Genomic DNA, 24,852 nt, shown 5'->3' with positions numbered 1-24,852 from the left:
TCTCTCTCTCTCTCTCTCTCTCTCTCTCTCTCTCTCTCTCTCTCTCTCTCTCTCTCTCTCTCTCTCTCTCCTCCTCTCTCTCTCCCTCTCTCTCTCTTTCTCTCTCTCTTTCTACTCTTTACCATATAATTCTTTTATAATACTTTTATTTCATAAACTTTTACTTTATAAACTTCGATATAGCATTTCTGAACGGATCTTGTATTTGTCAGCTTTAACAAAAGTGATTGACGATCAATGCACTCGGATATTGCAGAACTATTATTTTATATTATATAGATATCTATACATAAAAAATATTGTTTGATCGATTTTATTTCCTATTCTCGCAAATCCAATTTTTGAGGAATAGATACGCGGTAAAAGATTGTCTTCCAGAAAGATTTCACTTTATAAATTCTAGGTTTTTTACAATATCCTTCAGAGATTAACACGAGTGGATTCTATTTGTCAGGTTTAGAAAACCAATTAACAAAGGTGAAGATAAACGAACATGCAGACGTTGCTAATGAATATTCCAGTGCAATGAATGATATTATTGTCGACTTCCGCAACTTTCCGATTCTTAAGATAGAAAAACGATTCTTTTTGTGACGTGCAATCAATATTAATACATTTTGCTTCGTAATTAGCAATGCCGTAACGTCAGGAAAATACAATAAAACGTCGTTAAAATACAATAAAAACTTGTAAATAAGAAATAATTAAGCACTTTGCAATTAAAGTCGATATTGAGCTTTATTCTATCCTTCTCACGTTTTTTCTCCATCATTCTTTGATTGCCGTACATTCTCTCATGAAAGCAATTGTGTTCGAAGTTTCAAATACTCGCTCTTAATGCAAAAATCTGTATGTTTCGCAGCTTTATTTTATATGCCACTTATGTAATTTTGTACGTCTTTGTATGAATTTTTCAACTATGAGATTAATGCAAGCATTAGTGAATGTCGTGAACATTTTCGCGCATTATAGATGTCCCGAATTGAATGAGAATTGGATAGAAAATTAATTTAACATTCTTCGCAATCGTAACTGTATATTATTTATAATAATTTTCAAAACATTAACAAATCATAAGAATTATAGCAGATATTCTTGCGCAATATTCAATATAAATTTCAACTGTTTTTTTATATGTATATAAATTTTTTCTTAAAAAAAGTTTTTAAAGAGAGATACTTTTTTATATATGAAATTTTTATAAATTTTATATATTTTTCTTAAAACCCCTTTTTTTCTTAAAATTTCTATTATGTATGAATTTTTTTTTTAATTTTAAAGAGAAATATATGAAATTCATAAAAATTCCATAGACTTTTCTTTAAAATCGTGTTTCTCTCTTAAAAAAGACTCATACGTATATAACAAGGTAGTTGAAATTTATATTGAATACTAAAGAATATTTATAATTCTAATCCCATTTTATAATTCTAATCTGCTATCATTCTATTCTGAAACGTATTCTTGTGCAAACATACTCTCCGGCGATTGCAAAATTAGAGATATCTTCAGATGAATTCTATTGCGTTTAGTTTAAGAATCCGCTCAATTTATATATCAGTGTCTTTCAGAAACTTCAAGAAAGTGTCATGAAAGTCGTGATGCAGCAAAGAAAAACGGCGAATGAAAAATGATATCTTAAAAAAATTTCGTTTCTCAAATAAACATAGAAAGTTTCCTGTATGAACATATGTGTTCTGAATATTTATATAATAGCAGATAACTCTATTTCCTGTAACGTGATATTTGGCAAGAGATACGGAATGTTTCAAGTAATTCGCGTATGCTTCCCTCGCAGAAATAATAATATAAGAATTTTCGGTTAATTTATTGAAGTTTAGTTCACAAAAATCACTTTATTTTCAGTTGCTCATAACTTAAGAATGACAGTTCAAATAATTGTAAGACAGTTCAAATAATTATATTGCATTTCGATATCTATGGTTAAAAAATTTCCATTGAATCCAGATATATATATATACTATGTCCTATATTATATATTATATTGTCATATATTATAGTGGGAGTACAAATTAGTTCGGTCTGTTTCCCTAAAGATAGCTCAAGCTGTTGTGAATGATTCATAGTGACAGCTGATTTTGACGATTTCAGAGAGCATCTGCTAATAATATTCAGTTTATATCGCTTTGAATTTCATACAAAAACCTTGATTTTTATTGTGTTTGAAATGTCGAATTTTATGTTAATCAAGCAACATTTGCGGGAGGTTTTGATTTTCTGCTTTAATTGGAAGAAAAGTGCGGCTGAAGCCATCGAATGCTTGTCAAAGTTTATGATGACACTGCTCCAACTGATAAATCATGTAGGGAATGGTTTCAATGTTTCAAGGATGATTTCAGCGTTGAAAACAAGCCTCGCTCTGGACAGCCAAAAAAATTCAAAAAGACAAAGAATTAGAGGCATTACTCGAAGAAGATCAGAGTCAAACAAGAGGAGCTTGCAGAATCATTGGGGGTAACTCAACAAGCCGTTTCTGTACGATTGAGAATCATGGGAATGATTTAAAAACAAGGAAATTGGATGCCTTATGAACTGAAACCGAGAGACATTGAAAGGCGATTTTTCACTTGCGAACAGCTGATTTAAAGACAACAGAGAAAAAGTTTTTTTGCATCGGATTGTGACTGGAGATGAGAAGTGGATATTCTACGACAACCCCAAGAAGAAAAAAATACTACGCTAAGCCCGATTAATCATTGCCATCGACCTCAACATCAACACCACGATCGAACATTTATGGTTCGAAGATCATGTTCTGTATCTGGTGGGACTAAAAAAGTCTTATTTATGAGCTGCTGAAACCTGACGATTCCATTATGGGCGATCGATATCGGCTACAATTCGTTTGAGCTATGCATTGCGAGAAAAACGGCCGGAATATGAGAAAAAACATGATAAAGTTATTCTTCTTTATGACAACGCTCGCCTCATGTCGCTAAAGTCATAAAAAAATATTTGGAAATATTTGAAAATATTTCAAATGTTTTTACCGCACCCGCCGTATTCTCCGGACATTGCTCCTTCTGATTGTTCCGAAGGAACAGCAGCAGGTTCACTTCTTTCGCAGAAATCGAAAACTGGCTCCAAAATTGGATCGCCTCCAAAGACGAGTCATTTTTTCGAGATGGAATTCGAAAATTGCCTTGAGAGATGGGAAAAAGTAGTAGGCAGCGATGGACAATAATTGATCTGTTCATTCATTTTGTTTTGAAATAAATGCACAAAAAAACGGACCGAACTAATTTGTACTCCCAATATATTACATTTCAACGTTCTCCTTGATCGATCACATATCAGATTGCTAAGAAAATACGAGAAACTTCATATCTAATAAAGTATTCTCCAATGAGAAAAAACTTCACTTTTACGACAGAACGATGATTTCGCACGACAGATCTTTCCGATTACTACAACATTATATCTTACGTAATACGAGAATATTTAGAATTAAAGAAATTAATTAGAAATTTAATTAAACAATAAAAATGTACGATATTTATCTTGAGTACACGGAAACGCACAAACACGATAAACGACTCTATAATTTTTGTTCATTTCTTTCTCAATATTTTTCATGGAAAAATATTGCTTTTAAACTTTTGAATAAAATTAATGTAAAAAAGAATTCATAAGTCAGGAATTTTTATGAGATTCAACATGAAGATATTCAATTTATGTGGAAAGTTTCGGGTGGTTATGTGGAGAGTTACGTTACTTATATGAGCCTTGAGTTTTCAATTATGAACTTTAAACTTCTAAATATGAATCTCCTGATATCCTCGTTAATGATGCGCTAATAAGGGCCTTTCATTGAGCCTAGTGAAAGCCAACATCTATGCGGGAACACGTTCTATCACGTGATTTGAAGATTTGTCACGTACTCGATATTAATCGCTAGTTAATGGATTTTGTGATCTCTAAAGTCGGATAAAATGAACTCTGCACAATGCGGTTAATACATTTCCACCGAGTCTTCGATTAATTGCAATTTGCAGCGATCTTATATCGATATTCGATTACGCGCACAAGTATCCCAAGTCATTAAATAAAACCTGATAAAAGCAACATCTTTCGTAAAAGATTCACGTAAACAATATGCATCAAGTTTAATTACGTTTATTACGTTTTTTTCTTACTTGTGTGCTATTTCTTTATTTTTCAACAACGTAAATTTAATAAAATCTCTGGGTAAAAAGTGTATATTGCAAATCTTTAATCCTAAAATGCTACTGTAGATAAATTTTCATCCAAGTGCTTTCTGAGTTTAGTTACAATTTTTGTTATTAAAATTTTGATAGCTTAAAATAACGTTTAATAAAATTTAATATTAATATTCATTTTTTATAATAAAATAATGAGAATTAAAATAGACATAAATAGTAAAAAAATTTAAATTCAATTTTATAAAAAATTGAATTTTTATCTAAAGTAATGTTAATATAAAAAAAAAATGAACATTCTAAAATATAAAAATATATTAAAATAATAAAAAATAAGCGATGCGCAAGTAAATATTTGCAACGCAGAAGGCTGAAGATTTGAAGGTTTGGAATTAATTAAGAAGGAATAATTTTAGCACAAATTGCTGAATTAAAAGTTTTAGAGTTTTAAAATTAGAACTTTCTAATAATAATTTTAGAATCTTTAAACATTGTATTTTATGCAATTTGCTTTATAGAATATAAGTACATTAAAAAATATATTTATTAAAAAACAGAAATGTTTCGTAATATTTTTGATATCTCTTAATATTTATTAATATTTATTAATTTGTATAGATACTGTTAGTGTCGGACGAATACAATAGTTACTTTCCATTTACACACAAGTAAAACTGAGTCTGAAGTGAGCTGAAATATATTTCATACAGATTAATAATGTCACTACTTGTTTACTTTGGTAAAAAGTTATTATATGACAACATAAGTTTATAATCTTACTTTTAAAATAAGTTTACGAGATTCAGTAAAGCATACGGTCTCGATCTTGTGCAGATTGTAAGTAAAAACTTAGTTGAATCTCACTTATTAGAATACAAAAGGATCGCGCATTCAACTGAATTATGACGTCATAAGTGAGAATTAACTGAGAACTGTTGTAAATGGAAAGTAACTAATGCATTGGGATTTGACCAAAGTTTTAATGGCATTAATGCTAATCGCGAAAAGCTAAAGTTTCATCATTGAATCATATCGTTAGTTCATGATATTATAGTTACATTTTAACGATACAAGGCATTGAGATAAATCATTGAATGAAATGTCACTGTTTGTTGCATGATTCATTTCATGAACTTAATATATCTTTGAGATCCAAATCGAAAACATTAACGTTAATGCGAAAAATGAGTAAGAATGGAGCAAACAGTGTGTGCATCTGGCGATGCATATCAAATAGGTAATACTTTATGATATTGTCAGTTTACAGAAATTGTCAGTTTCTCTTGTGACCCACAATGTGATCAACATAAAATTTATTCTCTGCCATAAAGACCGCCAAAATTTGTTAAACAAGCGATTAGATTATCATTTTTATTTTGTCATATATAAGTATTGTATTACCTTGTATTAATTTGTCATATCAGATTACATTTATTATGTTACATAGAAATGTTGATTTTATATCAAAAATTATCTGTGATCTTTAAGAAAATAGAATATAACATATATTTCATATTTTAATCTTGTACACACACACACACACACACACACACACACACACACACACAAAATATGAAATATATACGATATTTATTTTCTAATAATTTTATGTTAATGTTTTTTTTAGAAATAAAATAGAATCAGTGTCTTATATTGTTACAAAAATTCTATCGATTAATCAAATTGTAAACATAAAGACACAGAAATATAAGAATGACAACTTCAAAAGATTCATGTCTTTCATCAAGATTATAAAGTAATGATCTTCATAATTATAATATTTTAAACTAATTTTATGACATACTCTACAAAAATAATAAAATAATATTAGTATGTCATTTTATTTACTGTGATTGGAAAAATTGCAAACACTGAAGCATTTTTTGTAAATTTTTAATGTAAGAGAATTATGATATTCTAATATAACTAATATGTTGTGTGTAACAAATAAATGCGAGGGAATTTTTTTTCATTTTAAATCCAACATCTCGTATGCAACGATAAAACATCTCATATCCAACATAAAAGCGTGAATTATATAGATATGCTCTATGCTTGGCAAGTGTAAAAAAATGTAAGAAACATGCGCAGTGTCCTCGGACACAAATAACGCTTAGCGAATCATGAAATATTTGCGGTGACAGGTAATATCATCACTTGATGCATCGCTTGTAAACACAATTAATATCGGAATCTCGTTCGGTTAAAAAATTGTAATTCAAGGTTTTTATCCTTTATATAGGATACCATTTTTAATTACTTTTTATTGCAACTAAACATTATTCATATACCTACTAAAAAAAATTTTGCTCAACTTTAAATTGTATACCTAAGGTTCGCTATTTAGTATCTTTTATATCATGAGAACAATTTTAACAGAAAACAAATTTTAACAGAAAATTTATTTATTAAATTCATCGAAGTGAAAATTGTAATACGAGTTGTGCACTGTTAAATCTATAGGGTCAAAATTAACGTGACCACTGCTCCTTCAATCTTATCGTTATTTTATACTAAAACAATGATTATATTTGATTATATAGCATCAATTTGACGATATAGTGTTACGATATAGTGTCAAATTTAATTATCGTTTTGGTAAAAAATAACGATATATTTAACAGAAGCAATGGTAACTAATATTAAATTAAATTTGACTCTATAGATTTAACAGTGTGCTCTGTTTTGTAATTAGTATTGGAGTTCTATGCATAAATTATAATCGTGACAATTAACTCTCTGATTTGCTCTGTTCTTGTGTCTTTTCATTTACGCGTGTTCGTTATGATTTATTTACAATTATATCTGTGCTAGTTTTTAACAAACGATCTAATATTACTCTGAAGCTTTACTTTTATGTACATGGTACTTTTCTATTTGAAAATTGTAGACATATCACGTCCTTTGTATATCAATGAAAGTAATTAATGATTCCAGAGAAAAGTGCATAAAGCAACGTTACAAGCAATTATTTTGTAGACTTTTTGTAGTTTTATTTTCGTGTAAAAATAAAGTTTTAAACTGTGTCTCTCAAAATAGTAACATAGGAATAACAAACAAATTATATACCACACAATCGCTCTTTCCAATGCCAGTCCTTCTCCCAGCCAGGAATGATTGGTTGATTGACATTGAATAAATGTCGATCGACGTTGAATCAACATCGATTCGACGTCGATCGAGGATAAACCATCATCAATTCGACATTGATCGATTAATTATTTCTAGCTTCGTTCTTTCCAATCTTTATGAACTTGTACACATGATATAATAATTTATATAAGATTTATATAAGATAAAATATTTTTTTTGCTTCCAGGATTGCCTAATGAGTTAAGCGTATTTTGGCAGCAATATCCATGGACACTTGGAGTGGGTTTGTGCAAAATACGAGCATACGTTTCAGAAATGTAAGTTCAGACAAACAGATAAAAAGCTATCAAATAAAAATTAAATTAAAAAACAAATTGAAGCAAATTTAATCAGAAATAAATAATAATTTTCCATCTATGTATAATCTAAATTATGATTTATAAATGCAACGCAATTGACAGTTCTTATATTTTTATTATATACATTTAAGAATAATAAAAAAAACTAAATAACAAATTTAAACAGCAAGTGCATGGACATATTAATTTTCTTAGTTACAAAATAAATTGTATTCCAAAATAAATTGCAGACAATTGAGCTTAGAAACATATAACTGATGCAAGAGGAATGCATGTGCTAAAGTATATAATTGTAGAGTAAATTACTACACGAAGTTTCAAAATCATTAATTGTTATTCAAAGCATTTGCTTACTTTACGTTTAAATTACGTATGAGATCTCCTATATATAACTTCAAGAAATGCATGAAGAAGAAGAAACTAATGAAATCTTGTAGCAATTACAAACATACGAAATATAAATTTATTTTGAAATAATAATCTTCTTGATAAATAATCTTCCTTTTCAAAAACATTATTAGACATTTCCTCTATAGATATATTTTTATTAGAAGAAATTTTATATATATGTAAATATATATCAATAAAATTTAAATATTTTATAAATATTTTACGATTTGTGTTTTAGAGTTCAGTTTCACATTTTTTAATTATTAGCTTTATAATTTAAAAAAAATGCTTTAATTATAAGAAAATTATAAAATATTTGAAAATTTAGATACAAAAGTGAAAGCAGAGATATGCATATACTTATTATAGAATCACAAAGTCATATGTTAATAACATTCTTTTTTAACCCTTAACAGCTATGGAAACTACATTTAAGTTATAAAATAACTAGCTGTTTCAAATATAAAACGCAAGTAGACCTTTGCTTTACTGATAGAGGAAGGTTCAAAATTTTCTTATTTATTAATTATCGACTAATTTAAAATAGTATTAACCGTACAAATCGCACAATTGTTCAAAAATACTCGGGTCCAAATAACAGATTGCTATATATAATCGAGAGTTAAAGATAAGAATTTAAAAGAATTCGCATAATGACGCGATTATAAAAATCAATTGATATATTTTTTAAGGTCATCTTACGTGTCGGTGCTAACAATAATGGTATTCTCATTGGAGAGGTACCTGGCTATATGCCACCCCTTGCATTTGTATGTCATGAGTGGGTTGAAACGACCTGTACGATTCATCTTAGGTGCTTGGCTACTAGCTCTTATTTTCGCTCTACCCTTCGCCGCTTATACCACCGTCAATTACATTGAGTATCCGCCAAGTGAGTACTTCTTTAATAACTTATCTATTATTTAATCGAGTGCTTCTACCAGCGATATAAAAGTTTTAAGATTTTTTAAGATATAAATACTTTCAAGAACATATATACAAGATATATAAAACAAAATTATAGATCTGAAAGAATTTGTAATAGTTTCTGTTTCTCTTTATGATTTTATGCGCGAAGTATAAAAGAGAATTACAAAAAGAGTTTATAATAGTTTCAATTTCTATATATGTAATATATCTATTTATATACGTAAAATATAAAATTATATATTTTTATAATTTTATAAGCATAAAATATAAAAAGCATTTAAAAAATTTATAAAATAATAAATAAAAACTTCTGAATTCTGAGAAATTGAAGATTGTCTAAAATAGACCGAAAATGATCTAGTTACATGATCAAGTTAGATGGCTCGCGCACTTCGGAATTGTCAATTAATTTGTACTCACAAATGTCAGTCTCTGAAAGAGGATTATAAACCAAAAACTTTCATGGATATATTAATCCTTGTATATTTGCATATTTCTTTAAAATAGTAAGAACACTTGATTAAATAATCCAGTTAATAATAATCTCTTGTTCTATTTTTTTAAATTTATAATATTAAATTTAACCGTACAAATACTTTCTAAAATTGAAGTATACATAATACAACAAGTCAAAGTATATATAACATTCACCTAATAATTTTTATATTAAAAAGTGATAAAAATTAATTCAAATATGAACGACTCATTATGTATAATAATAAAGAAATGGAAAATCATCGTGTGTATTAAAGATAAAATGGAGAGATTAGATAGACACAGAATAATATTGCAATTCTGCTTTAATTATCTGTTTTGATCTTCTTTCGTTAATTGTCCCGTGCTCCCCTCCAACTTCGAGTTTCTTTTCGCAATTTTCCTGTAATTCTTCTTCTTTGATTCTTTCTCTTTAATTTTTTTTATTAAGAAAACAATTACTTCGTTAAGTCGTCTTTCATTTTCATTTCATCTTTCTTTGTCTTCTTTTTTTTCATCTGTATTTTTACTTGATACATTCTTCTTGAGTTTCCTTGTTGATTTTTCTTTTTATTTCTCTTTTTAAACCCCCCCCCCCCTCTTCTAATTTTATAATCTATCATTTATAATTCACTTTCTTCAATTCCTTTGAACTTTCTTCATTCCTTTTCTTTTTCTTCCTATTTTCCTGCAATTCTTTCACTTTGTCCGATCTTTGTTTTTCAATCTTTTTCAATTCATCTTGAATTCTATTTTTATCTTATGCTCTTTCTTCTAAATTCTTTCTAGTAGATTTCAAAGAAATCTACTATTTTTATTAATCTTTTAAAGATACATTTGAGGAAGAATACAAGAAGAATAGATGCATGAAACGAGTATGTAGCGAGTTTGCAATCTACATGTAATTAATGGTCTATTTGCCTACCGTGCGTACACTTGCGAGCTATCGACGAGTAAACTCGTTTGAAGCAAATACTCGTCCAATTATTTGTGCACATTTTTCATTGCTTCTCCAATTTTAGTGATCATAGATACAGTAAAGTAAATAATTAATTAAGAGTGACTTTTTTGATAGGAAACGTTTTTAATATAAGCATGTTGGAACGCGTAAAAAATGAGAGCGCGAAGAAAAATTACAACAAATATTCTAAGTTCTGGAAGAATTAAAATAAATAAGTGGAAATTAAATATGTCATTCATTTAAATAATAATAAAACAATATATTAAAATGACACTATCGAGTTATCTCTTAATTTTAATAATCAATATCTGAACTACTTCTGCACTGTTATGAGATTCTTTATTATTGCAAATAATTACTGAAGCTATCACGGAGCTCCATAATTAAAAAACAAAATAAGATAGTAAGAAAAACTTAGATAGAATTCAATAATTTCCTTTGATCAAAAAAAGAAAGATTAATTAAAAATTAACTATAGATTATGAAAATTTTGCGACAAATCAATTATTTATAAAAAAAGAAAATAGAAAGTAATAAGTAGAAGAAAAAAACAAGTGTTCTCTTTACAGAGAATTTGTGAACATTTGTTTCAATCTCGAAATACTCATTACGTACTGCCGAGATTTTGATCCATATAAGTAGGTTGAATTATATATCAGCTACCCTATTACAGCTGTCCAAACTGTAACATGTTGTGACGTGAACCACCTCTGTGGTCGCACAGAGTTATATACCATATGAACCGAATATATCATATAAATCGTTTCACCGCAAATTTACGGTGAATCAGCGCGACAATTATCTTTGACCTTTTGATCGCAACATCATATACATATTGCAAGTTCTACTCGATATAAATTGTAAAGAGCTAAATTTAAAAACTAATAAAAAATCATTTTATAATACGAGCTTTTCAAATTCAAAATTTAAAAATGCCATTAGAATTCTATTGCACGTATCTATCTTTTTAAATGAATTTCAATTATAGTGAATTCGATTGAAGACAACAGTCCATACTGATGCCATTAAATCGTACATAAATCAATCGTAAAATCAACAATGTAAAAATATATGTTTAATATAAATGTATATATAAAAAAAATCCCACTAGACAAAAACAAATATAAAAAGTTTTCACCTGAAAATGGAATTATTATCTATTATTGTTTTCATGTACAATTTTAACGATGATAATATTTTAAAGGCAACGCAAAAACGAAGCAACTATGTTTTGTCTTTTTTGCAATTTTTTTCCAAAACGAAGCAAAAATGAACATATCTATACAGAATTTTTTTTCTTAGTTATCGCTACAAGCCCGAAGTTTGACATTTAAATTCCAGACATGTGTGTGTGTGTATGTGTGTGTGTGTGTGTGTGTATTAAACCGAGAAATCCTTAATTGTTGTGCTATTTCGTAAATACGTATTGCGTTTTATTTAAGATATTTGCATTTCATTTTTATCTCCAAATTAGATCAATATATATAATGATTTTAATAGCAGTGCGTACTAGTGAAATTCGAAAATAAAACTGAGGCCTAATTTTGAGCCTAATTTTGAGTCTTGATTTTTTGAATTAGAATCACGGTTATTACTTTTCTTTTAATGTTAAATATTAATGTTTATAAATTATAAACAAATATTCATCGATCTACTGCCTAAGATTAAGTGTATTATTTAACTTATTACTTGTATTCTTTCTAAAGAAAAGATCATCAGATTTGACATTTCTAAATTCGTAAATTACCATTATCCTACTGAAAATCGATTATCAACATTATTACTTTCTAGCTGTTTTTTTTCTTAAAAAATGTTATCAAATCTGGTCTATCGAAGATTTCTTTTCGAAATTAGAGGAAAATTAACCATGGTCATTTATACATTTTTTTTAAATGCATCAAAATTTTGAGCGGTTAGTTGGAGATTTCTTCTATCTACTAGAGATTTGTTAAAAAAGTCGGAATCTTCGATCAAAAATCGAGATAACCGTATTTCGGTTTTCGATCGGAAATTCCTGAGAGATAACTGTAATTAGAATTTAAAGTTTATTACGGGATAAGTTGATAGCCCAATCCTTTATTACTTTACAGGACGTAGCTTATGTGAAAATCGAACTTCTGATCCGTTTATTACTCGTTGCTTTTACATGAAGCTATCACAGTATAAATTAGTCTCTATGAATATATACAAAAAGAACGACTTTACTGAAATATTTAAAAATTTGAATAGAAAATTGATCAGAAAATAATTTGGTTGGATCATCAAAATAATTAAAAAAAATATAATAAGCAATTCAAAAAAATTTTGATACTATAGCGACCAAAGTAAGTTGTTTTACATAATTATTTTGATAGTCCAACAAAATTTTTAGATTTAACTAAATTTTTAGATACTTCAGCAAAATTCTTTTCGTGCATATCTATTTATTGTGAGTTTCATCAAAGGCAATAGTGAATTAACGAAATTTGATCCTTTACAGAAATTAGATAAAAAATACCGAAAAATTCTTTGCGTTCGGTCGTATCATCTTTCAGAAAATATAGGCAAATCGAGAAAGAAAATTAAGAGATAGATTTTTAATTTTTGTGAAATATAAAAGCTTTAGGCATACTATGTGCAGTAGACATGATAATATCGAACAGGATCGTTTAGAAATTCGATGAGAAACCAGCGTCGCGTTTAACGGCGATTATACTAAGCGCGTGCAATTATATCACACAAAGAGAAGCCTTTCATGGCATGCATCAACGTTTGTTATATGAACGATAATGATGATCGGCGAAAATCGCGGTTATTGATAAATTTGCATCACGCGCGAGAAATTTATCATCCATCCAGCGGGCAACAAGTACATAAATGTAGTAATATTGAGAAACGCTTCACACATGTTAACGCAATCAATTTTGAAATCGTATTTTCATGATTATATAATATTTGTATTAACAAAACAAATAAATATACACGTGATTTTGTCTCAATGTAGTTGACCATTGTGTTTAAGAATGCATTATGTATATAGCTTTTTTTCGCAAAAAATGACAGAAATTGAAATATTTTCCATATAAAAATGAATGTTATATATAACGTATAAAACAATTCAATAATATTCAATAATATTCATGTCTAACAATAAAATTTTATAGTTTAAATAAAAATTTTCTCATTTTATCTTAATTATTTTTTAAAAACATGTCTTCTTATTGAAATTTTTAATTCAAATTCTAAGTCGCCGCCAAACTTTTTGTACTATTTTCACACAAATATAATATAGAAAAATCTGTATTTTTTTTATAATAGTTTCATTTTGTTAAAAAATATATCCTTAATAAAAATGTTGCTAAAAAAAGATAAGTTATGATGACGTCTAAAAAATATACTCATATATGTTATTCTTATAGCGTCAAACGAGTAGAAAATTAATTATAATGACGATATATACAAAAACATATCTGTACAGAATTTAATTTTTATTGTGAACTTCACTAATTTGCTGATATCTCGCCTTAAGTGTAATAATTTATAATTCTTGTGTTTTCTTGATGTTACATCATTAAGATTATAAGTTACTATTATTGTTATTTATCTAATGTTATGTTTTATGTAGCTATAAATAACAGATAGTATGTATATCCCATTTTAAACAATATAATTCGATATAATTCAGATCAAGTTTCTATTTTCAATTTACAATATCTTTTTTCTTTTATGTAATCATAATAATAAGGTCAATATGTAATTTCAGAATACTTTCGATAATGTGAGTTCTCGTAACTTCATCTACTTTTAAAAATTTCAGAGATGTTATATTTCAGGATATCCTATATTACAAATTTTTGTTTTTCCGAGATAAAACATGTCCATCTTTGAAACGGACTTTCCGCACAATCAATATATCAGTATGAATCTTTTACATTTTGATGTACTTGAATTTTTACATCAAAATATATATCTCGTTATTATAATGCTAAAATCATTTTTAATATAAAAAAGATTTAAAAAATAATGTTTTAAACAATATTAAATCTCATAGGATCATGGAAATATAATTAATAAGAAAGAAATACTTTTATTGGTCTTAAGTTTGTATAATATTTTAATATGTCGAGTATTTTAATATAACTGATACGTAAATTATTTTGATATATTCTATATAAAACATTTTTCGCAATAAATTTATTTATTAAATCTTATTTCACATACTCATACTATCATTCAAAATATCATTCGAAATAATGTATCTGTATATGTATATTCGAATAATATCAATAAATATGAATGGATGGGCTGAGAAAGAATTGATAGATTATATAGAAAGTACGATCACTTCACATGCTTCGATAAATAAATTATTTAAATTATATACTTAATTATAATATTGTGAAAAATTTCTTGTTTGTCTTCTTTAAATTAAGATTAAATGAATAAAAATTTTTAGTATTTTCTTGCATTGTTATTTATATTAAGTAATGTGATAGTATCGTGACGTCAAATATATAAAAAAACAATAGGTAATAAGTATTTAACTCTAAAAGAAAATAGAAACAGAGAGAATATAAAAAAGCCAAATTCAGACTTTAAATTTTATTTAAAAAATAATGTTTAATTATTTTTAATTTAGAAGAAAGGGGAAAAAATAATGCTATTAAATATATTTAATTAAATATAACAACTTTTTCCTGTCATATTTATAGATATTTATTTTTATTTTTCACTATATATACAGGATGTTTTCTAATATTATTGTACAATAATAAAAAGGACAACCGGAATAAACATCAAGTGCTTATTTCGGCAATGCTTTGTTCTAATTATCTGAAAACGAGTTCTGAATATAATCCATCGCATGCTCATTTTTCACCCACGCTGGCTGTTTGTTTATATTTTAGAAACATTAAATAAAATTTTTAAATTGCAATAATGATGTATTTTTACGTTTTATTATCGATTTCTCGGGACATCTCAAATAGGAAACAATTTTTTGACTTTGCAATTTGCTCATTTTTTACATTTCTTTAATTTAAAAAAAATAAAATTTGAATTAAATTTTACATAACATTATTTTAAAATTTATTAAATTTTTTCAAAATGACCTATTATTATTTTAAATTCTGCTCATAGACTTCTAGTATTTACCTAAAATGAACGGTATCTCATAATAGGAGTCTTTCCTTTAATATGTACTACGCGCGTTGTGTCAATCCTTCTCATATCCTTAAAATGTGTGTCTGTATAGAGAATACTATTTAGATCTAGAAAAAATTCAAGAAAAATTATTTATCTTAAATATATATCTACCAATATCCTTTATTTATTTTTATTTATTTTATTTTTATTTTCCCGACTATTTATTACTGTTTACGACAACCGACTGCTGTCAACTGAAGGTTGGCGAAAACAGAGGAAGTATACGTTTTACCGAGGCGGATCGGTTATTACCGCATATCTCCATAACTACAATCTATATTCTTGTCAACTTTTGACCAAACTTATTGACCAAGCTTGGTTTATAGTACATAATTATCAATAATTGTATTATTAATAAATAAAAGTATTTTTTCATTCATATGAGTCTTTATTAATTAGAAATGAATTTTTGTTGTATGTACGTTTTTTGATTGGATGTCGGCTGAATCTAGGAATCTAAATCGATTAACCAATGAGCTGTATTGTTAATAAGGAATTTCAATAATTCTCAGCTTATAGCATATGTCATAAGCAGAAAGAAATCTGAGAAAAGACATGATGGCTCAAAACCTATATCCTCAAAATGCTGCCATGTACTACCGCCCTCTGAAGAAGTGGATGTTAACTACATAATAATATCCACTTTTTTGCGCTGCTCCTGATGGAAATAGATAGTTAAAATCGGTAAAATAACTAAAATTTATTAAATTAATAAAGATTTCAACGATTTCAGCGATTTATTTTCATCAGGAGCAGCGCACTGCAAAAAAGTGGATATTGTATTTGTGTATTTAATATCCATTTTTTCAAAGTGCACGGCAGCATTTTGCGATTACAGGTTTTTGGCCGTCATGTCCTCTCTCAGGTTTCTCTCTGATTATAAATTGAGTTCAGAATAAAAAAAATAAAAAAAGGAATTTTAAAAAATTTAAAGAAGAAACTTAAAAAAACTTAAAAATCTGTTTTCTTTTTTAAAATATACTCTCAACTGCTATTAGAAGTTAATTACAATATAGAAATCTTAAATGGAAATCTTAAAATAAATTAAAAAATTTTTTTATTAAAAATATATATAATTAAAAGTAAAATAAAAAAATATAATTTTAAAACTTAAAAACGAAAACCAAACCAGAGACAAGTAACTTAAAAAGTAAAAAATTTTTTAAAAATGAAGATTAAAGATAAAAAATTAAACTTTTTAAAATATAAAATGTTTTTGAGACATAAAAATTCACAAATATACACATACACACATGTTGCTTTTAAAAATATGAAATAAAACAAGCAAAAATAAAAATTAAATACTAAATATTAAATAAAAACATTTTAACGGCAAAAAAGTTTTTAAATTGAAAGCTTAAAAAAGATTCAAATAATATTAATTATAAAGAATTAATATAATAAACGTTATAGACGCGTAATATAGAAAAGGAAGATAGCGTGCAACAAAAAAGATAAAAGTGTAAAAAAATACTTTTCTATTTATACTGTATTAATCTAAAATTATAAAAAAGCAGTGTCGGGGCGACATCATCAAACATACTATTTCTTAAAGATATTTTTTGTTATAACATTTTTTAAGTAATAAAATTAATTCAAATGCAATAACATTAAATAATAAATTTTAAATTCAATTACAGTTTATACTTGATAAAATTCTATAAATATTATATCATTACTATATTCATGATTTATTCTCGATTGCATTTTCTTGCCTGGTAAAAAATATTAATAAAAAATATTTATATATAACGGTTAATTTTATCAGATTTGACGATAATTTATTGTTCACAAATATAATTTCATTTTAATTTATTTCTTTTACTTTAATATATTCTGTTGTAAACTATTTTTTTTTTATTATTTATGCTAAAGAATTAATATTTTTTTAGTTTCAAACAACTTATATATAATTGTATATAATTAATATTCTACTAAATATAATATAACTCTTTGCATATAACTCTTAAAATGCTAATAAAGATCAAGTGGGTAACTGATTATTATTAATAAATTCTATTTTAAATATATTCAAGTATGTATCTCGTAAATTGATGATTATTACAGGATTAAATAACAGCATTAATCTATCATAGTCTATCCATTTCAAAACAATAAATCTATAAAATTGCATCTATCTATAATATTATTCATAGATCCATTATCTTAAATTAAAAGAAAAGATAATTTGACATTTACAATTAATATAATGTACTAAGAGAGTGTCTTAATTAAATCAGCGATGTCTCATAGATCTTTTCCTCGGTCTGCTTTTTCTCATTCCTTTTATCCTTTTCCTTTTTACAGATTTATTTATCACATTTACATCTAATTAGAATCACAATATATTAATTACAATCGGAATACGGATTGCGTAATAATTTTTACAACATGTCCGATCAAATGCGATGTATTCTTGTGTAAATGTGTAAAATACTATCATATATGATATATATTTATAATATCTAGGATATTAATAAAATGGATATTAATAAAAAAAATGGATATTAATAAAAAGGATTATTAATAAAAATCATATATGATATATATTTTTTAATATCTAGGATACGTTCCAAGTTACGCATGAAGCGCATAATTTGTCTTTGTTGTTCATTAAATAATAAATAAAGATAAAATGATACATCACGCGCTTCATGCGTAACTCGGAACGCACCCTTAAATCTTTCGACCTGACAATTTGCATTTCACACTCTCAATCGAAAATAGTTACGAATAAATTACACTTCAGTCCAGCAAAGAAGTCAGTGAGTACAAAATATATTTTGCAAGTTGTTAAAAGAATATTTAAGTAAGGAATCTCATAAAAAATACTAGAAACATTATTGATAAACGAATTATAATATTACATATAATTTTTTATTATAATATTATTTAAATTATTTATCTCGGTAATTCATGTATTAATTACTCTAAATTTTCAAAATCTAGAAATGATAATGAGCAAATTATTTTTATTTAAAACTTGAAGCGCGATACAAAATAAATTATATAACTAATATTAACTAATATTATAACTAATAAATTTAAACTTGCGTAATGATTTTGAAGGTTTTTTTTTTAATTCTCGAATATTTTTTAACACCGCACGTACAGGGTGCGTCACCAAAATCTGGACAAATCGGACAATTTCTTTAAACAAAATGTTTTTAATGAAAAATTAAAGATTACAAAAAATCCTTTTACATGACACTTGCGGGATCCCTGTAGAGCATAATTATTCGATATATTGTCCATTAGCTTGAATAATGATCTCTATTCTCGGTCTGAAGCGTTCGCACGCACGCTGTATTGTAACGCTGTCCATGCCGACGAATGCTGCCTCAATAGCAGTCCTTAATGACGTCACATTGAGATGCCGAGACTTGTTTGTGATCCTTTCAACTACGCTCCATACGTTGTAGTCTAAGGGACTAATTAAATATGTTGGGAGGCCAGAATTTCTTGAACTAAAACATATTGATGTTATCTGAGAGAGCCAATTTTGAATCAAATGACTCGTGAGTCGGTGCATCGTCCTGCTGAAAAACATATGGCCTTCCGGACGCCATAGTTTCCATCCACGGCTTCATTACATCCAGAACGCGCAATGATTGCATCCGAAATCAGCGCTTAAGCTCTTTCAACGACTGCGATCCTCGCAGTGCATTATTTCGAGTGATTCTTCCCCGGCAACCTTGGACTCTTCTAAAGCCATATATTTTACCACAACGTCATAAACGGTTGATCGAGTATCCAAAGAACTGAAATATTTCCGTTGCTGAGCGCCCCCCTTTCGATGATCGTGACTCTTCGATTATACTCCGCACTTGGTTTCAACATCGCGGCCATTTTGAGAATATGACTGTTTACTAGAAGTATCAGGCTTTCTCGGACGCCAACAACAACCTCTGGCAAAGACACAATATAACAAAAAATTTAAATCGAAATTTGTCCGAATTTTGATGACGCAAATGTGTTACCCTGTAAATTAATAAGTAGAATTCTAGTTTCTATTTACGAATTTCTATTTATGAATTTTAAGTAACTTTTATATGCAAAATGAAATAAGATATAATTAATTTCTTATACGATATCTACAATTTAAAGTAAGCTAATTATTTTTTTTATTTCTAGATAATTTAAAGTATACATATATGCGATACTATATTATAATTTTTAAATTTTTATAATTTTATCCTAAAAATATTTAAGTTAAATTTAAATTAATATTTACAAATCAATTTATATATTTTAATATTTTAAGAATGAATATATTTATGTATTTTATAAATTTATTTGCAAAGACAAATTTTTTATCTTACTCTTCTACAACAGTCTATATGATAATAAAACATGAATGATTATTTCAAATTATATATGTTCAAAATCCCGTTTAAACTATTTAAATACGTTTTATTCCGCATTGCACAGATAAGTGATTATTCAATTGCGAATTAATTAGTCAGAACATATTATAATATGTTGTATATATGCTTCTGTACTGATATAATTTAAAGCTTTTAATCCGACAGTTGCAATACGTAGTTAAAAGATTATAACGAAATTTACAAGAGAATTTATATTCCTGATTATTAATAAAATCGGTGTATTCTCTAAAATTCATTGAATTAAAATCTGTTCGATAATAATTTATGGTTGCAATTACTATGTACAGATTTTTATCATTCTCGTAATTATATAATAAAAAAAATCATAATTTAACAGTTTTAATTACTAACGATTACATAGTATATTATAAAATTTTCATTTATTTACGCGACATAATTCTGATCCCGTTTCGAAAATTATAGACTTTGTAATTTCATTGAAAAGATTATAAATCTTTTTTAACTTAATATTAGTAACAATTAATTATTAATTTTTTCATTAATATAAAAAGATTAATAAAGTTTCACCTGCTTCATAGAATTTATCTATAGAACGAGAATATAGGAAATAATAATAACAGAAGAATAGAAAAAAAATGTGTTTCTCACATTTGTTTGCAGAGTCTGGTCGTCATTCCGAGGAATCGGCAATGTGTGCCATGTTACTGCCTAACATGCCGAAATTCCCGCTTTATGAACTCAGTTGTCTCATATTTTTCCTCGTACCAATGTTGTCCATAGCGGTGCTGTACGTGAAGATGGGCCTACGAATACAAAGTAACGGTCTCGGACGCAGCATCGAGGGTTCCGTTCATGGAGAAACGAGGCAGGCTCAATCACGAAAAGCGATCATCCGAATGCTCAGTAAATTTCCGTCTTTTCCGGAACACCACAACGCCACATTCGTATCACAAGACATACATAGAATTTGCGCAATGTGGCCTATCGAATTTATAGCACCGGACTAATCCCGTATTTTTCCGATCACATTTGTTTTACACCCCTGAGACTACTAGGCATTATTTCATATGTTTTATAAATCATTCGCAATAGAATTTCGTATCACTGTCATTCCATTTTATCAATCTCTTTTGTTAAGAGGAACGAAGTTTTAAATGAATTGATTGAGCTTGACTCAAAATGGACATAACTTGTTTCTAGTAATGTAAAAGATATCGCATATATATTTCTGATTGATATTGAGGTAACTTCGATATATACAGTCTTAGCTAAAAATATTTTATGCACCTCGTTGATCATCATTTAAAATTTTAATATAAAAATTAATTTATGGCATTTGCTGTAATTATTCTTTATGAGCTCTTTAAACTTATGTATAATGCCGATAAGATCTCATCTATTTAGAATTCTTTTACCTGCGTTGTTACCAATAGATAACAACGTAAAAAAAATTTTAAATGAGAAAAATATAGGTATGTAATATTTTTTTCATCAATTTAAAATTCTTTTATCTGCATTATACCACACTATATCACATTATATCACAAATTTAATTTATCAAGTAGTAAATTTTTTTATTACATTTAAGTTAAATAAACTATCCATTAACTATACCAATAAAAACTTTATATTGTTTGCTACTATAAAAAAATTAAAAACATAAAATATTTATTTTTTATATTTAAAAAACTTTTTAAAATCCCCTTGCATTTTTGCTGTATATCTCATATATCTCATATATACTTTGTTACGTAAATTCTAAAGCGATATAAATATCGGAGTCACCTTATAATATCATGTTAAAGTATAAAATTTTCATAACTGCACGTAAAATATATATATCAGGAAATTTTATTTAAGCAAGGCAAAAAAATTCGACAAAAAGGTACGTTGTACCTTTATATTTTTTCCATAACATACATCTTGTCCAAGCTTCTATGTCAGAGCTTCAATATTTCCAACATACGATAAATTGCAAGAAGTTGTATTGCGAATGTTGCATTTTCGAAAACTTATAACAAAGGTGTCAAAATTCCATGCGGTAACCGCATGGTTTTCATTCTCACGCGTGCATTTTATAACGGCGGATATTAAAATTCTATAACATATTGAAGTAATATCGGATATGCTTTTCTAGTCCAACCGGTGTTGATCTAAAGTTATCTCATTCTCATATCAACTTTGTAACGAGACACTTGATATCTTTTATTCTCCTGTAATTCTAATATTTATTTATTTCTTTTTTTAAGAAATATCTGTGCATTTCCACTCGATTCCTTAGTTGATACAAACTTAAAATTTACTTGAAGTTTATGGATAATTACAGCAATAAAATATTTATCCGATATCGCTAGGAAAAATAATATGCTTGCATATTACAAATTGTTCCTTGATTGGATTTTATTATTCCCAGAGATACGTTAATTGTATAATAATTAACAACGCTTCAAGTATAATTCCTCATAAGAAAAATGTTATTCTTAAAAAAACAGGTCTTTAAAAAGGGATGAAAGTGCACCAATCGCGGTACAACCATACAAGAGACTTTTCAAATTTCCGGTATTCTCATTGAATTTTTCATTGAATACGTTCAGAAAGAAAATATGACTTATGTCGGAAGAATAAGTTTAAATGTTAAAAAAACATTCGAAGTTTCTGCACATACATGCACTGAAGAAAATGCTAAATTATAATAAATATTTATTTTAATTATATTAACTATTTACTAAATGTAAACATATTTATATGCAAAATCTTGTTTGTCACAAATCATTAATTTGAAAAATCATTATTAAAAGGACTATTATTCTTTTTATTGAATAAATATTTATTTTTTCAATAATATGAACTCAACATTTATTTAGAATAATTCATGGTAAATGTTTAATTCGTATTATTGAAAAAATATGTATTAAGATTTAATAAATTTTTTTTCAGTGTATATCTTCGAAACGCGTATAAAATATAGAATAAATAGTTTTTTTGGTAAAATTTAGTACAATTAAATTTTACTTAAATTGCATTTGATTGTTACTAACAATAAATATTCTTTGATACAATTTTTAAGCAGTAATTCAAATTAAATAGGGTTTAAATGCTTAATAAATTATTTTCCTAGTTTTTTATTACTACTGAAAACAATTTTTCTTTTGCGTAAGGTCAGCTTCCTAACAATGAATGTCATTCCTCTATGTTTGTGTTGTTGCGCTTGTAAACTGCCGTGCAGCATATTTCCGAGAAGATAAAGAGGAAGTCGTTTGCAGCATCAATTAATCATCAAGCTGCTTAGGTTTCCTATTTCCATGGCCACGAAGATAACAGGACTGAGTAAAATCTATAAAGCAGTATGCGTTGACACAAATTTGCTGATTCACGAAAGCAAAGTATAGCTCGTAAACTATTCAAGCGTGACGATATAATAAATTACAGCAATACATGAAAGCATATTGCACGATATAACAGAAGTACGAATATCATTTAAATTTCCACGAATATCTGTGTTCTATTGTTCCAATATTTCTCAGTATCGCGCATAAATTTTCTTATTTGATGTATAGTTTCAAATTTCATATTCTTTTTCATTCTAAAGCAATTGAAAATACTCGTTGATAGTAAACATTACATCCTTTCCATTTCTATTATTTTCATAAATATTTCGCTACCTCAAAAAGCAGAAACAGAGAACGCATATATTTTTTTTATTACGTGAATACACATCTATAATTGAGACAAGAAATAAATAAAACATTTCCATGTCTGCATTCGTTATGGATGTATGGAATGATGAAAATCGATAAATTGATATTACAGATTTTTACGTTCTCGAAGTACTTTTAGATTAAAAAAAAATTGATGATTTCAGCAAATAAAAATGTTTGAAGATGTCTTTACTTTCCTATTAATTTTAAACTCAAATATGTTAACACATCTTATTTGATTAATTATGTTTAAAGAAGATCTTATTTTAGGAAACATTTAATTTAAAATCTTATTAGAAAGTTATTTAATTATTTTTGAAAATTAAGTTTTTTTTTAGTAAATCAATATTTACATGGGAAAAAAACGTTTATATTATTTTTAATCCTTTCCACGTGGCATTCCTTGTGTATTCTCCCTTATCCTCAAAAAGTGAAAACAGCGCTATAGCTGTATGAAAGATACCGATGGCTTCATTCCACAGGTGCGGTCGTGGTAACATTTTTTATCTGCTGGGCGCCCTTTCACGCTCAGCGCTTATTGTACGTGTATCAGGTGTCGGCCTTCAATGACATTAATTATTGGCTGTATCCACTCGGTGGTTGCCTGTACTACTTCAGCACCACCGTGAACCCGATTCTGTACAACGTGATGAGTACTAAGTACAGATTGGCATTTAAAAAGACGTTGTACTGCACACCAACGAGCCCTATCATCACCAGGGACGACCTCAGCAGTATGAAAGATAGCACAGTGTGCAGATGTGGATCCAGAAGAGAGTCTCAGCTGATTCGCGTAAGAAGTGTGCATTACCAACGTAGCATCAAGTAAGCACTCCCGCAATTAATTTACCCTCCTCAGTCAGTCCTATCAATATCGAGATTATTTACTTATAGAAAATACACAGGAATAAAGCACTTTGTATTTGTGTTTAAATCAATCCACTCAAATTCTTGTTAAATTTTTATCGTATTTAAGTGTTAACGATTACATTATTTAAATATTTTGTGTTAAATTGATATGCAACATTTCCTACTGTCAAAATAAGTAATAAGTAAAACAAAAATAATGTATTTTAAAACGTAAATTCTACAAAAATGAATAAAATACGTATTAATTTAACGTATCATAACTATTAATTTTACTTATATATATATATATATATATATATATATATATATATATAATATATAATAAATAATATATTTTAAATAATAATAATATAGTAATTATAT

General features: G+C 27.2%; 1 protein-coding gene across 1 annotated transcript in view; it reads left to right on the top strand.

Moving 5' to 3' along the window:
• LOC105626868 (neuropeptides capa receptor-like) overlaps window positions 1–24,852 on the top strand; it is a 29,021-nt gene that overhangs the window by 3,551 nt on the left and 618 nt on the right. Inside the window, exons 2-5 of the mRNA XM_012208161.1 lie at window positions 7,501–7,591; window positions 8,716–8,915; window positions 20,582–20,824; window positions 24,102–24,444. Of these exons, the coding sequence (XP_012063551.1) occupies window positions 7,501–7,591; window positions 8,716–8,915; window positions 20,582–20,824; window positions 24,102–24,444 (877 nt within the window). The remainder of the gene's footprint in view (window positions 1–7,500; window positions 7,592–8,715; window positions 8,916–20,581; window positions 20,825–24,101; window positions 24,445–24,852) is intronic.

This window comes from Atta cephalotes (genome assembly GCF_000143395.1).
Source record: "Atta cephalotes unplaced genomic scaffold scaffold00001, whole genome shotgun sequence".
Lineage (NCBI taxonomy): Eukaryota > Metazoa > Arthropoda > Insecta > Hymenoptera > Formicidae > Atta > Atta cephalotes.
Note: the sequence above shows the minus strand (reverse complement) of the source record. Positions and strands in the feature narration are given on the sequence as shown.